The 16,899-nt window shown below is 40.5% G+C and overlaps 1 protein-coding gene across 2 annotated transcripts in view; it reads left to right on the forward strand.

The window, feature by feature from the left end:
• Positions 1–16,899, forward strand: part of tmtc1 (transmembrane O-mannosyltransferase targeting cadherins 1) — a 177,747-nt gene that overhangs the window by 41,583 nt on the left and 119,265 nt on the right. For both annotated transcript variants that reach the window (XM_031288168.2, XM_031288169.2), the window contains exons 3-4: positions 6,250–6,323; positions 12,113–12,289. In XM_031288168.2, coding sequence (XP_031144028.1) covers positions 6,250–6,323; positions 12,113–12,289 — 251 coding nt within the window. The remainder of the gene's footprint in view (positions 1–6,249; positions 6,324–12,112; positions 12,290–16,899) is intronic.

Here is a 16,899-nt window from a genome sequence, read left to right on the forward strand (position 1 = left end):
AAAAGTGCACGGATAAGCCATACACATTATACTTGTTTAACGCGTAAATGCAAAAATAAGCTGTGCACATTATGAATAATGATAATAATACAAGAATAAGAGCATAGATAAAAGAACAATGGTCCAAATCTATGCAGCAAAAGCAGAGATATCCTGACTTTTAGTCCCTAGTATAAGTCAAAAATAAAAAAACAGTTGATACTACACTTCCCATTGTGCACCCAACAGCATTAGAGAATCATTAAAGATCCAAAACACCCGGGTAACAGCTTTTTCTTTCTATTGAGATCTGGAAGAAGGACTGCTGGCCTTGTGTATCCCCTGGTGTACCCCCATCATGCACATATAATTATTATTATTACACTGTTTTAATGCATAAATTGAAGGAACTCTCACCAAAATTGCCCTAAGATCTTAATTGATGGACAAATAATTTCAAATCCAGAACAGGTAAAATATTTAGGTGTCATATTGGAACCAACTTTAGGTTTTAAAAAACACATAAAAAAGTTATCAAATACAATTAGATTTAATATGGCACAGTTTAGATACATTCGAAATTCCCTTACAATTGAGGCCTCAGGGGCCTATCTAAATGCAATGATTGTTTCACATTTTCGTTACTGTATGACAAGTTGGTCACAGGCTACTAAAACTGCCCTCAGGCCACTTGGGTCATTATATAAAAGCTCTCTAAAGATTCATGATAAGAAAGGCAGACAATTCCATCACTGTCATATTCTTGTAAAATACAAATTTCTTAGCTTTGAAAATCTGATAATCCACACAAATCTGTGCTTGATGTATAAAATCCTTCATGACACCGCTGCTCCCCACTAAAAGAATACATATCTTTGGGCTCTGAAATAACGACTCGAGCAACTAGATCTACAGTGCGAGGTGAATGTAGGATCTCTAAACGCAGGACAACATTTGGAATAAATGCTTTTTCTTGTGTGGCCGCTCGTCAGTGGAATATGTTGCCTACAGAGCTGATAAGAAGCACAAACTTTTACACGTTTGCAAGACAGGCAAAGACATGGCTTTTGTCAAATCAAATTTGTACCCACATGTGACCGGATATATGTATGTGTGTGTATGTGTATGTGTAAGTGTGTGTTCTGAGGTCTAAAAGAGTAGATTTGAGTACATGAAAGGTTTGAATATGACCTTTTTTATATTATTTATTTGGTCAATGTAAATCTCACTATTCATGTATGTATGATGTATTATGTATTTTAGCTACGATCAGCCTGCCCAGGGACTACGGGTGAAAATTAGCTCTTGAGCTAAAACCTGGTACTATGCATCTCTCCTCTTGAGGTTAATGTTTATTGTACGCTGTCCCTGTTTCTCTAAATAAATAATAATAAAATAAAAAAAATAAACTGTTTGTATTAGAGGCAGGGTTGGTAATGTTGAAAAGCTAGCAAGATTTGAAAGCAGCATCTCCTCAGGGCTCCGTCTAACCCCTCCCCCTGCCCTCGGGGCTCCGCCCACACACAGATGTGCACGAGCATCACTGCGTTGCTGCTTCAGAGCAGAGCGGAGAAAGGATTTGACTTCATTCACCGGTAGGCAAACCCCTAGTCTTGCATTGCCGGATCCTTCCTCCACAGCGTTGCGAAGGAAGGTCTGGCGAGTCCACACAGCATTCCTGGATGGGAGTTTTATTGGCATTTCTTTAAACCAATCACAATCGTCTTGGGCGGCGCTGAGCGGAGCCACGGTGTCTCTGCAAAAATAGTCTCAGGAAGGAACTTGTTTTGGTGGAACATGTGTACGTTCAAAAGTAGTTTTAGTCGTGCAACAGAAAACTCAGATTGGACAGATAGTCTAGCTAGCTGTCTGGATTTACCCTGCAGAGATCTGAGGAGCAGTTAACCATAGTCCTCACAAATCCACCAGAGGTTAGAACACCAACAGAAAGGAAGAGGAAGGGGACGGGCATCCGAAAACGGACAAGAGTGACATCCAGCAGAATTTCCGGCAGAACAAGAGCAATCCCGGAAGTGGAACCTTGTGGATATAGACTAGCAAACCTCTAATGTTATCATTCCCAATGTTTAAAACAAACATGACTACTGTAAGCTATACAGCGACGACGTGCAATGAGCTCAGGCTTGTGCACTGGAGGGGTAGAGTACACAGAGCGGGGCAAGGAGGCATTTCATTGGTTCTTTTCCAAGCGGACCGCAAGGCAGTGACTGATGGGCGTTTTTACAGGATTACAGCAGCTACAGATGACGGATCTTTTTCACTCCTTTTTCAGAGCCCATAAGTTGTTTGATGCTGTCAGGGTGTAAAGACAATTTCAAATTATCTATAAAAAAGTGTATATTGGAAATAGTTAGCAACCCTGCATTTTGACGTGTGATCTTTATCTGGATATTTCATCCGGATACACAATGCAACTATGATGCAATCAGATTGACCAGACCACCTCCTCCTTACCTTTAATCTTAACCTTTTCAAATTTAAAAACTCCATAATTGTATACTCAATTAACTCTGCTTTCATGCCATCATTTCTTTGCCATACCGCCTTTATTAACGCACAGTGGACTACAGTAGATCCTGAAATTAGCACCCCTGTGTACTGAATCGAGAATCGATTTTGAATCAAATTGTGACCCCAAGAAATTGTGTTGAATTGTGAGATTCCACAAGATTTACACCCCTAGTGTGCAGTATCTAACTGGACAGAGCAACTCTGACCACCGCTCTTCTTCCTTAGCTTTAGGCAAAGTAATCTGTTTACCGCTGCTTTCTTTTCAAACATGGTAGTTATTATTTTTTATTAGTGTGTGTGTGTATCGAGAGAGAGTCTTCACACACCAATATTTTATTCATGCAGAGAAAGACAAGTCTCCCCTGTCCTCTCTCTCACACCCCAACTCATCCTTTAATCTTGCACCTCTCTACCTCTCATTTGATCACTCTTCATCCCTCATTTCCTACTCTGTTCTCCTCCCTTTCATCTCCGACCAACCCGGCCCCTCAAAGTATTTGTGGGTGACTAAGCAATGTGTTTTCAGTACACACACACACACACACACACACACACACACACACACACACACACACACACACCACTTCCAACTCTACACTCTACCAACTTCTTAAGGATGTAAATAATCTCCTTTCATCTCACTGCTTCCAAGAGGTTTAAGACAGTGTGTGTGTGTGTGCCCCTTAAGAATAGACACACTAATTTTGCAACACACATACTTACATAGACACACACACACACACACACACACACACACACACACACACACACACACACACACACACACACACACACACACACACACATCTACATCCATCTACAACCCAACATTCAACTAGGACGGGGCGATATGGCAAAAAATATAATCATGATATATTTTCCCATTTTTTATGGGAACTACTATTATTATGGGATATTTATCACAATATCATTTTGATATTGACATTGATTTTGTTGATACTGCTCAATCAAAGTGGGTCCTGACTGAAGCCTGAAGAAACCAGAGGTTTAGTTACACTTTAGAATACAGTTTATTAACATATAAAATAACAAAAAAATCATGCCGCACATTCAGCACAATGTTTTTGTTGTGATCTCACATTACAATTACACATTATGAGATGCCCCACTGGTCAACACAGCAACTACTGTTTTCTTTTACTGGCAAAAGAAAACTAAGAGTAGCACTGTTTTCCTCAATCAGAGTCATCTTACAATTACGTTCAACGTTCAATCAACAAGTGCAAACAAGTAGCCAGTTTTGGCTAAATTTCTTTTAATTTTGTAAACAACCTATAACTACTTAAAAGCAACATATTCAGTGTAAACTCCTGCCAAGAAAGCATCTCAAATGTTTGTAGAGGTAGCACAAAACCAAACAAAGTAAACAAGTGCCTTTCGCTATACGAAATAGCGCTCGTAATTTTTTGCTCTTTTTTAAATGTTTTTTATATGGGTCAATGGTCTACACGATTGATTGTTGGTTTGGTACAGCAGCTACAGCACAGCTAGTCTATATCCACGACGTCCCCCTTTTGGGATTGCTCCATTGCCGACGGAAATTCCGTCGGATTTCACTCAATTAGGCCGGAGACATTTTAAACGCCGGTGGATTTCTGAGGACTATGGTTAACTGCTCCTCAGATCTCTGCAGGGTAAATCCAGACAGCTAGCTAGACTATCTGTCCAATCTGAGTTTGCTGTTGCACGACTAAAACTACTTTTGAACGTACACATGTTCCACCAAAACAAGTTCCTTCCCGAGACTATTTTTGCAGAGGCACCGTGGCTCCACTCAGCGCCGCCCAAGACTATTGTGATTGGTTTAAAGAAATGCCAATAAACCAGAGCACGTTTTTCTCCCATCCAGGAATGCTGTGTGGACTAGCCAGACCCTCCTCCGCAGCGTTGTGGAGGAAGGTCTAGCGCTGTTAACAGCAGACGAACTAACATAACTTGCAGGCATTCTTTTATGGAACAAACTGAACATGAAATTAAATATAAAAGGCACCACTAAAAGAGTTTTCTACCGATTCATTCAACTAACACAAAAAAATCTGTGTGTCTTCCATGATGTGTCACAGCCTTTTGCGATGTGTATATTGCACCAGCTGATATTGCGATAAAACGATATATTGTACAGCCCTAATGGTCTATGCTTCTTTCGGACAGTCACTCAGCCTCCCTGGCTTCCCGACTGCTGCCAGAGGACGGCTAACAGGAGCTACATTAGCTTAGCACCGACTACCGGTGGCTAACGTTAACGATTGAGTTTCCCTGATGCGGAGCCTCGCCTCCAGCACGGCAAAGAAACAGTTATTACATGTGCAGTTATCACATTGGGAGGCAGAGGAAGAGCTAAACATATAACATGTCGATCAACAGAGAGCCAGAGAGTGAGAGGGAGAAGCCACTGCAACGGCTAAGCTAAAGTAGCTAACAGAACTGAATTGCGTGAGACAACTGTGGGATTAGTGTGAAAGTCGCTTAAAGAAGGAGAGAGCTAAGAGTGCTTGAGTGAACTAGTGTGGGTTTAAATGTAAAGAGGACAATTAGCCGCTGTTATGAAGAACATGACAAAATTAATTGCGTCAAGCTACCAAAGCAAGACCCTGTCAGCAACACAGACGCATCAACTGGAGATGACGGAACTTATACCGCTGCACGCCAGTACGTCAGCCACGCAGGCGGCAGGACAGCCAAACCGGTGTAGCTAGTTTCATTGAATAAAGTGGAAGCTGCTCCGCATATGCATAATACGTTATGTCCAATTACATGTTCAACAGATTTTGGCATTAAACACCTTGGCAATGAAGGCTTTTGAGTATTCTAGCCAGGCCTAATTTGACCCTGTTGTGGTTTAATATGTCTTGCCTGTTCTTTTGTTTCCCCCTCCTTGGGCCACAGTGTGTGTGTGTGTGTGTGTGTGTGTGTGTGTGTGTGCGTGCGAGCTGCTGAGGTTCCTTTGTTTTGTTTTTTAAATCAGATATCACATGAAAGTCCCCCCTGCTCCTCCCTCTCTCCTTGCCATGTTCGTCTCCTGTTCACTGCCCTCCATCCTCATGCCCCTCCCAGCCTGCTCTTTATCAGTGTCTGCTCGACATGTTGACTGCTCCCCTGCCAGGCTTTGGCTGACTGCTGCTCCACCATACACAAAAAAACACCGAATGGACCTGTGGCTCTTACTGTAGGTCAACTTTATGGAGAAACACCACAGCATTAAAGAAGATATACAACACATACTGTATATTACTCGCCAGACAGGAGGCTAACAGTTTTGTCCACTTTCCCCAACAGTCTGCAATACATCCTAATATGTCCCAGCTGCTAAGGTGGCTGGTAGAGCAGACCCACATAGCAGGCAGCCAGAGCCAAGCAGCATTTGGCCTAATCTCTGTAAACAGATATCTACATATGTTCTTTCCCAGTTTCAATTGATATGCATACTCAACTTCAAAGAAAAACTTCAACCCAAACAGTGCACATGCATGGACAGTCATCATAGAAAAGCTTAAATACTGATTCTTGGCTGTGATAATGTCTGTCTGAGCCATAATCACAGTAATTCTGCTATCAGGTTTTGGTACATCCAGCACTGTTTCCTCACCAGGGCTGTCCGACCCATGAGTAATCTCTAAAATCTGTGTGTGTGTGTGTGTGTGTGTGTGTGTGTGTGTGTGTGTGTGTGTGTGTGTGTGTGTGTGTCTGTGTGTGTGTGTGTGTGTGTGTGTTTTGCAGGTGTCTGGTATCGTGGGCAGGGCTGATGTCTTGGCCTGTCTGCTGTTCTTGCTGACGTTCCTCTCCTACATCAGGTAATATGACTCTGCACCACACACACATGCACGCACGCACGCACACACACACACACACACACACACACACACACACACACACACACATGGCAACAGGTCAAAACAGGCTATCAAACTGAAAAGCATCTTTTATGCTGTGAAATTGAAAAAAGAAAACGTGTGCATTAGGAGGAGTATTACAATTATATGCCAGTGTAAATGCCAATTGCTTCAGTAGCTTAATTGTTTTATCCCGTTCTGCTTTTGCATGTCTTAACATGTTCAAAAAATGAATTGATAAAACCTAGAGGCAAGTAAATGTGATGGATTATCCATCTGCAGCACATTTCAAATCTCTGTCAGTTGATGTTCACTAAGTCCTGACATTTTAGAAACCAATTGCTGCCTTCAAGGAAGGAAACTTACATTCATCAATCAAAAAAGAGGTAGGCTTTGGAAAATGGTCAGCGGTGATGTATGGACATCTATGTAAATAAGTGAAACACACATCAATGTGGGTCTTTAATGCTGCACTCTTCACAGTCTAAACAAATGGAACTCTCCATATTCATCCCAAATGTTTCAGTGTTAGCCATCTCATTGTGTCCACATGTTGCTGTAAGGCTGATAAATAGCTTCCCCCTGTCTGCAGAGTCGTAGTGGGGAGTGAGGAGTGGGAATGGCACTGTGTGTGTGTGTGTGTGTGTGTGTGTGTGTGTGTGCGTGTGTGTGTGTGAAGCGGGGCACTATCCTTGGGCTTGAAGCCAGTATTACAGTCACAATTTACAGCCAAAACTAAAAGCTGTGTTCTGGCTTTGAGAGAGCGAGAGAGAGGGAGCATGTCACGCTAGTAAACACTAATAACACACACACACACACACACACACACACACACACACACACACACACACACACACAACAATATACTTTTTATGAACACAGCTTTAACTACAAAGGATGGTCATATAAGATTAGGTGTAAGTTAGCAACTAGAGATGGTCTGATATCGTTGTTTGCTTCAAGTCAAGTCAACTTTATTGACAATTCTGCAATATGTGCCAGACATACTACTATACTACAGAGCAACTGAACAGTAATACATTCTAAATAGTGCAAATGTAAGGCAAAATCCAACAGTACAGAAAATTAAAGATTCCCGATACCGATTCCGAAACCTGAACTTGCGTATCTAGTGTGTCATATATATTACTATGTTTTAACAGCTGTATACTACTATCCCTGTATGGATGTGATATGATTTATATCATTGTTGGATGGCCTGGCTTAGGTTAAACTCTTTGTGAAACATGAACAAATGTAAACAATGAATGCCATATAACTTTGTTTTATTATCCATTTTGATGTCAGTCATAATGGAAAAAGAACAAACTTTTTTTTAAAGTAGACATTCTTCAGGACTAAATTGCAGATAAAATCGTATCGGTGGATATACTCCAGCATTTTAGGCAGTCTCGGAGGCTTTTCTGATACTGCCATCGGTATCAGAACATCTCTTTAGTGCACACTTAACATTGTGTCCCTATTAGTTCTAACTGTTTGTCAAATGAAGCTAGATATAAATAGTTGTACAGGTTTACAGTAAGCCATGGTTTTGTTTTGTATTAAAGGATAATTCTGCTTTATTACTACTTGGGTCTTATTTGCATCCTTTGTATCTGTAACAATGAACATTAGACTCAACAAAGTAATAAGTGAGATCTGGGAGCACGGTGAGATTGTTAAAAAAACAATACATTTGACGGATCAATAAACACAAGCAGTCACACAATGAGACATGCTTTAAACAAACCAACAGATTAGCCAAATTTATTTGGAAGAGAAAATGAAGGTTAATGGTGAAATTACAACCCAATCTGTGGTTGTGTACATTAATGGCAGTTTACAGATCCACTTCCTGCCCCTACTCTGAACTCTCGTAGTTGTGTACACAGTTTTCCTGTGAAATGAGGAATTATTAATGTCACGTGTGCTCACTTTCAGTTTTTCCTCCTGGTTAAGTGGTTTGGTGTGATTATTTGACTTTTTGTGTTTGTTGTCTCATTGGACTTTATTTTATGTTGCAGTGTTCCCTGCCACAATCTTATCACTGGTAGAAATGATGGACAAAACTACGAAAATAAAGACCCAAGTTGTTACAAAAGATGACAAAAAAACAGATTATCATTTAGTGTAATAATTAGGGCTGCACAATATATAGTTGTTTTTTTATTTATATTTTAACAATAAATGACATACAACATAGGCCAGAGTGAACAAAGCATAGTTAAAACAGCATGTCACTTCCCCTCCAGTCCCCTACGGGGGGGGGGACACGGGGACACACAACACAGACCCACACACACTGACAAACACAGCATCACACACACACAACATCCAAAAGATAAAAGTAAAAAAGGTAGACAAATTAAAAGAGATAGAGAGGAGAGAGAACCAAAAAAAAAGGGGCAGCTGGCGTCAAATGGAGTAGTCCAGAAGGAGCTCAGTCCTCCGAGTCAGGAGATAAGCTGAGGGGTCAACGAGTTCTAGGAAAGGGTTCCATATCTCTAGGAATGTTGAGATAGAGCCTTTCAAAGATGATCTAAGCTTCTCGAGCTTCAGATTGTCGAGCACCTCTCTAATCCAACGGTTGTGTGTAAAGGGGGGTGGGGGGGGGGGGGCTGGAAAGCTTCCGGTCCAGCAGGATAAATCTCCAAGCTAGCAGAGATGTTTTGGTGGATGGTCAGCGTCAGACGAAATGCCGAAAATGGCTGACAAAGGGCTGGGGGGGATAATGCGACTATCGTTTTGTTTTTATCGTCATCGCTATATCATCTGTCGCAAAATACATATCGCAAAAGGCTGCGACATATCGCGAAAGACATTAAGATATTTTATGTGTTAGTTGAAAGAAAATATCATTAGAAAACTGCACTTTAAAATCGTTAAATGGTTCGTTCTTGTTTTAGTGCTGCCTTTATGTTCAATTCAGTGTTCAATTTGTCTAATAAAAACATGTTGGAACTGATTTCCTTTCATTTGTTTTAAACTCAACAAGCAGATTGTTGTACTAAAGCAGAATACTGAAAGCAGCAGAAATGCAGAACTGAACACACTTTAGTATCTGTTTATTTATCGCAAGTAATATCGTTATCGCGATATTCAGCAATGCTATCGTGTATCACATATTTTCCTCATAGTCTTAGTCTAATAATTACTCAAGCAGTAGAAAATTAATTAACCGCAATTCTGCTAATCGAGTCATAATTGTTTTTATTTATTGTTTAAGCAAAAATGCCAAACATTTTCTGGTCCAGTTTCTCCAGTTTTTATTTTCTGAAATTTTAACAAATAGCAATCAAGAGGTTAACTTTTTCACCGTCTGGCTGAATCTCTCTGAATTCCAGTGTATTACAGATTAATTCGACTTGACTTTGGGTCCAACACATAACCCTGGTCACACTCTTGACTTACAGTAGTGTTTACACATGGTTCGGCTGTTCGCTCAAACAACTTAATTGATCTTTTTGTTTCAAATTACTCTTGTTAGTGCACTCTAGCATTTTTTTTAAATAGCAAAGGGCCGCAGGTGTGATCGAACCCGCGGCCGCTGCGTCAAGGACTGAGCCTCTGTATATGGGTGCGTGCTCTACCTGGTGACCTACCAAGGCGCCCCCCCCTCTCGCATTTTTAATGAGAAAACAGCTGTGAAATGTTCTTTTGTTTTCTCGGCCACCGTCTCTGAAACCAGATCTGCTGAAATTGACACTAATAAATAATTCAAGTGTGCCAATCATGTACCAACTTCACACTTCATGTGTCTTAATGTTGTGAAATCGTGTTGTTGTTGTTGTTGTTGTTGTACTACAGTGAGTATGTACTGTCTTATCATTTTTATGATAATATTTAGGATTTGACTGTTCAATACAAAGATTCGACAATCAAAAATCCGTTGGAATGAATTTCGGTGGGGATTTTGACTAGGGATAGACCGATTATCGTCCCTCGTCGATTATCGGGCTGTTTTTTTTGCAGTTTGCAGATTATCTGTATCGGCTTTTTATTTGCCTGATATCCGATCAAGTTAATGAATTAAAAAGTGTTCTACTTTGTCTCGGCTACAGCTCTGTGTCTGTCCCTCTGCTTCGGTTTGACTCACCACTGAGTCTGACTTAAAGTGCTCATATTATGCTCATTTTCAGGTTCATAATTGTATTTAGAGGTTGTACCAGAATAGCTTTATGTGGTTTAATTTTCAAAAACCACCATATTTTTGTTGTACTGCACATTACTGCAGCTCCTCTTTTCACCCTGTGTGTTGAGCTCTCTGATATCAGCAGGACCAGAACAGGGTTTCAAGTAAGCAAAATGTCAACTAGTTTGTTAACAAAAATTGGGGTGAAATGGGTGAACATAGGACGATTGGGGCAGGAACTGTCTATGACGGAAACAGGAGTAGAAATCTTGGACCTGATACCCTGAATTTTGTCAGTAAAAAGGGCTTAAAAAGTTACAAAACTCATCACTAGATTGTAAGTTATTGGGTTATAAAGAACAATCAACAATACTAAAAAATAGTTCTGGGACAGTGCTTAAATCTGAAAGATATTTTTCTCGCACATTCTTAACCAGCTTAATATGTGATGTCAGCAACCTCTTAAGCTTGCTGATGTTTTCATTGAGCCAGGGTGAAAGACATTTATTATTTCAAAATTTGGCTTTTATATGAGCAACAGTTTCGAGGTTGGAGGTGAAGAGAAAATGTATTTATTTATAATGTCACCTGATTTTCTTCTTTGCTCCGGTCATAATTACTACAGACACTAGAAGTCGCTGCCTTACAACAAATGGTGATGTGGGGCTTACATAAAAATTAAGTTTGATTTATGGTGCTTTCGCCGTAGCCTACGTAAGTGGACTGAAGTTTATACTTGTGCGTTGCTGTGTGCGTCGATCTCTTTAAGAGAATAGCTGGGCCGGCGTGTGTGTGTGCATGGGAAGGGTGTGGTAGAGCATGGCTTTTACAGTGTATTACTTTTCGTAGGTATATGTATGAACAGTAATGGGGACAACCTGATCTGATACAGCCTTGCAGTGGTTTTTATCATGTTTGTCAGACCATTGTTTTTTTGTTTCTACAGTCTTCTCTATAGCACCAGTAACATTTGGAGTGCCCCAGGGTGCAATTTTAGGACCAGTCTTATTTCCCCTTGGTCACATCATGCGTAGACATGGTGTTGCATTTCATTGTTACACTGGTGATACCCTGTTATATCTCCCCATAAAACCCAATAGTCCTTCTGATCTGTCCTGTCTGGTTAAATGTCAAGCAGATGTAAAAGTTTGGATGTCGGCAAATTGTCTTCAATAAATTGGAACGACGACATTGTAGTTGGACTGATGAGGTTAATTAATAGTTTTAATAGAAGTTACAGCTGCAGTCATGTAATCAAAGAGCTCTTAGACCTCTTTTATTTCTGACAATTGCTGCTAATTGGCATTCGACCTAATATGACTACCTTTGTAGCAGTGCTTGTATCTGATTAGGTTTCTTGTATTGTACTTATGTTACTTTGTCTGATCCCTGAATATGAACATTTCAATGTGACATTTCTTATTTGTAGCCTAGACCCAGATCTTAATTAACTTAATGAAGCAATTCATTTTACTTATTTTATCATCCTACAACATGGCAATTATACTAATGAACAGTAAGTGTCTTGTCCTCCTGCCATCCTCTCGCTGTGACTGGACTGAGGCCTGTTATTATCTGTCATTATAAATCACCGTCTGTCTCTGTCTCTCTGTTTCAGGAGTGTGGGTGTGTGTGTCTCTGAGGACTCTCTGCCCTCCACGGTGTCAGCAGGGTGTCTGCTCGTCAGTTTGTTGCTGGGCACCTGCGCCATGCTGGTCAAGGAGACAGGCATCACCGTGTTCGGAGTGTGCATGCTCTACGACGCTCTGGTGCTGTGCTGCAAGCCTCTCATCCAGTAAGCACAGAGTTTTTTGTTTTGTTTTTGTTTTTGTTTTTTGTTTTTTTCTTATCTTGATTTATTTGGCAATGGTTCACTGAGCGAGCACCGTTTTTAAGAAATGCTTAGCTTTATATTTAGCTGCCCACTGCCACCAAAGATAATTTGTTTCTGAAACTGTTTTCACAAATACAGTAGCTGAGATAAGAGGACTCTGTCCTTTTTATTGTATATGTGGAGTTGTATTTCGATCCATGTGGTATCCAGTTTTACACTTGAGTTTGGGGTACACAGTACACAGTTGTGAGCATTCAAAGGAGGCATAAAAACTGTAAAGTTTGTCTGTGAGCGAGGCAGAGGTGTTGGTTACCAAGTTGGTCTTAGATTTATAGTCCGTAATTGGCTGCAGTCCCTCCCACATGCACCATGTTTTGTCTCTTAGTGGCTTTGATAGCTCTCTGTAAATCATGAATAAAGAAAATCATTTTATTTAGTAAAGGGTACCGAAACACGGTATTAAATGGGCCCCGAGGCAAAAACTGTAGTATTTATCATCACGCTGCAGCCTCTCCCCTGCTCTGTGTCTGGGCTGATATCACACACACACACACACACACACACACACACACACACACACACACACACACACACACACACACACACACACACGGCAACAGGTCAAAACAGGCTATCAAACTGAAAAGCATCTTTTATGCTGTGAAATTGAAAAAAGAAAACGTGTGCATTAGGAGGAGTATTACAATTATATGCCAGTGTAAATGCCAATTGCTTCAGTAGCTTAATTGTTTTATCCCGTTCTGCTTTTGCATGTCTTAACATGTTCAAAAAATGAATTGATAAAACCTAGAGGCAAGTAAATGTGATGGATTATCCATCTGCAGCACATTTCAAATCTCTGTCAGTTGATGTTCACTAAGTCCTGACATTTTAGAAACCAATTGCTGCCTTCAAGGAAGGAAACTTACATTCATCAATCAAAAAAGAGGTAGGCTTTGGAAAATGGTCAGCGGTGATGTATGGACATCTATGTAAATAAGTGAAACACACATCAATGTGGGTCTTTAATGCTGCACTCTTCACAGTCTAAACAAATGGAACTCTCCATATTCATCCCAAATGTTTCAGTGTTAGCCATCTCATTGTGTCCACATGTTGCTGTAAGGCTGATAAATAGCTTCCCCCTGTCTGCAGAGTCGTAGTAGGGAGTGAGGAGTGGGAATGGCACTGTGTGTGTGTGTGTGTGTGTGTGTGTGTGTGTGTGTGTGTGTGTGTGTGTGCGTGTGCGTGTGCGTGTGTGCGTGTGTGCGTGTGCTTGTGTGTGTGTAGGGGGGGGGCACTATCCTTGGGCTTGAAGCCAGTATTACAGTCACAATTTACAGCCAAAACTAAAAGCTGTGTTCTGGCTTTGAGAGAGCGAGAGAGAGGGAGCATGTCACGCTAGTAAACACTAATAACACGTTACACTTGGCAGCAGGTTAGGTTAGCCTACCTACTGTAGTAACTGGATTAAACACGGTTAAAACGGTGTAGTGTGACTGTATTTCACTGTAGAGGATTCCCACAGCGGGAACAGTCTGCAGCTAAGAGCTAAAAGACACAAATTAGCACTGGTCACTGCTGTTGTCTGAAAAACAACAGACAGGACTAAATGTTGCGTTTACTGGTAAACTGGTAAACCTCGTGATGCATTCAAAGTTATTGTAAAATACACTTTTCTCATCTGTTTTTGTTGTTTAACAGCAATTTACTGGTGAAAGAAGTAATTATTGTTAAAAGTTATTGTTATAACATTTTTAATAATGAATTATTAAATCCCCCACTTTTTTGTGCTGATCCAAAAATTGATCCGATCCGTGACTCAAAACCGTGATCCGAACTGTTAGTTTTTTTGTGATCCGTTGCACCCCTATTTGAGAGGGATGGGAAATTACATTGCAAGCCATTATCTCATTGTTTCATTATGAAAATGTGTGGTATAGTTTCAAAATTAATTGCTCCAAATATAGACAGTAATTTCGGCAACCAAAAGCTGATGCCTGGTTGCCAAGCCGGCAACCACTTTAAAAAGTTAGCGTTGAGCCCTGGTGTGTGTGTGTGTGTGTGTGTGTGTGTGTGTGTGTGTGTGAAAGCATTTGTGTGTTTCTCCCCATTTGCATAAGTGTGTGTGCATGCCCTTATGTGTGAATCTGACCACGTCGAAGCCAGGTCCAGATGTTTTGGAAGCCTCCCTGCTGTGTAAACTGACCTGGAATGTACTGGATTTAGCCTGCTGCCACTGGGCTGGTCCAGCTGATAACATACTGAAACACTGCATGCTTGGGGATTTGCATTGTGTGTGTGTGTGTGTGTGTGTGTGTGTGTGTGTTTGAGTGTGCATCTCCCTGCATGCGCTTTTGTTTCATTGACTGGCACTTTTTTTGAGTGACATGTTAAGTACATCATAAAGTACATCTTTATGTATGTGATTACATTTCTAACTAATTTGTGGTAATGTTATGTTGAAACTTAAAATGAAGGGGAAATTTACAGGATTCTCACACACATTTGTTACTATGCGGTATTTAAGGAGGTATTGCCTGTTTTTTTCTAGGAACACAGGAATCTTTTTAGGAACTTAATTATTCGTTCCATTTTTAGTTCCTGTGCCATGCATCATGGTCCCTGAAAAGTCCCTGCTCCAGCAGTAGTATTTTTCAATTGCTGTGAACTACTGAGGTACAGTTTGCAGGGTTTACAGTTTTTCATTGGTTGAACCTGCTACATCATAGTGTTTCTAGTGAAGTACACGCAAACAAGCAATGAGTGACAGTGCTCTGTTGATTGAATTCTGGGTAAAAGGTTTTGGTGCAATATTTATATTTTCCTTCGAAGAGATACACTGTGAATAAGGACCAGTCTTATATTGATGCAAAGATTTGAACATTAGCAGGAATGTAGCACAACATGGAAGCGAAAGCAGATCTCTGTTTATTTAAATGTGATAAAGTGTAATAAAAATATGATGTCCCTAAAATAAATTAATAATCATGATAGATAATCCTGATCTCAATATTGATTGAACAGTAATGTGTAAAGTGTGTGTGTGTGTGTGTGTGTGTGTGTGTGTGTGTGTGTGTGTGTGTGTGTGTGAGCCAGCATAAGCCTGTGTAATAGCAATAGTAGTGGTGTAAAAGTCGCAGAAGGCTGCTGCTCTGCGATAATGCTGGCTTGGCATGAGGGTGGAGGGATTCACATCTTTTGGTGTCTCTTTTTCTCTCTCAGACTCAGAGCTGAAGTCCTGGTAAACACACGGTGTTGACTTTGTTCTTTCCTCAGCCCAAATTACAAGCGCAGCCAGCTGAGGAACGGCTTTACTGTAGCGTTCAGATTGTCTTTGGACCCTGGTTTCACTCAGTGGCAAGGTGGTCTGCTTCTGGAGAGACAACACAAACACACATACACACGCACGCACGCACGCACGCACACACACACACACACACACACACGCACACGCACACGCACACGCACACACGCACGCACACATATTAACCCTTGTGTTGTCTTCCCTTCAACCTTGAAAAAAATAACTTTTTTTCAACGTTTTTGACGCCTTTTTTTCACAGTTTGTTTTTGCCTTTTCCATTGTTTTAAATTTTACTACGTCCCATATTTTCTAAAAATAATAATAATTTCTACTAAAATTTAAAACGGGTCAGTGTGACCCGAAGTCAACACAATGTATCTAATATATGTATCTAATATACACTACCGGTCAAAAGTTTGGGGTCACTTATAAATTTCCATTCCAGACAGAATACCAGCTATCAGTTGCATTGTTTTTTTTAATCAGGGCAGCAGTTTTCAGATTACATCATGTGCTTACATAATTGCAAAAGAGTTCTCGACTGATGTAGACAGAAGTGGCTGATCTTTAACGCAATATCTACATTGCCCATTATCAGCAACCATTCATCCAATGTTCCAAAGGCCCATTCTGTTTACGAATCTAATATTTTAAAAGGCTAACTGAGAAACATTGGAGAGTATTGTGTGTATTGTATTGTGTTCTAGGTCTTAAATCATTTTAAACAGGTCTTAATTTTCCTACGTCCATGTAACACTACCACTAATGCTCATTGAAATGCTCCCACAGAGCTTTAGAATATATATTTTTTTGTATTCTGTGGTGTTGTAGTTGTTGTAGTGTTGTAGCGGTGTTGTAGTTCTTTCCTCCGCTAGTCCAAATATAATTTGCTGTATTACGACTACAAATGAGACCAACATGTGACTTATATTGCAGCCAATCAGCTTTTGTGTTATTGGCGCGAGTCTCTTTGGGATTGTACCACAGACATAAAACAGATTTTATTCTTCAGCTTTGGGAAAGTGCAAGTTTAACGATAATTGGCTTTTAAAAACTAAATGTAGGGCTCAGTTGAGGCCAGTTGCTAACAAGGTATTTGAAGCCTGCTGCTTCTTATGCAAGAAAGCAGTTCACCTAGGAACAGTAGGTTAACAGGTACTAGGGTCTCACGCAAAAAGTGAGAAACATCTGACTGCTGTGGAGGGTCTCCAGCTAATGACAGCCAGTTCTGCCATGTATCTGGCAGCTCCAGGCAATACCTCCA

This window comes from Sander lucioperca, chromosome 20 (genome assembly GCF_008315115.2).
Source record: "Sander lucioperca isolate FBNREF2018 chromosome 20, SLUC_FBN_1.2, whole genome shotgun sequence".
Lineage (NCBI taxonomy): Eukaryota > Metazoa > Chordata > Actinopteri > Perciformes > Percidae > Sander > Sander lucioperca.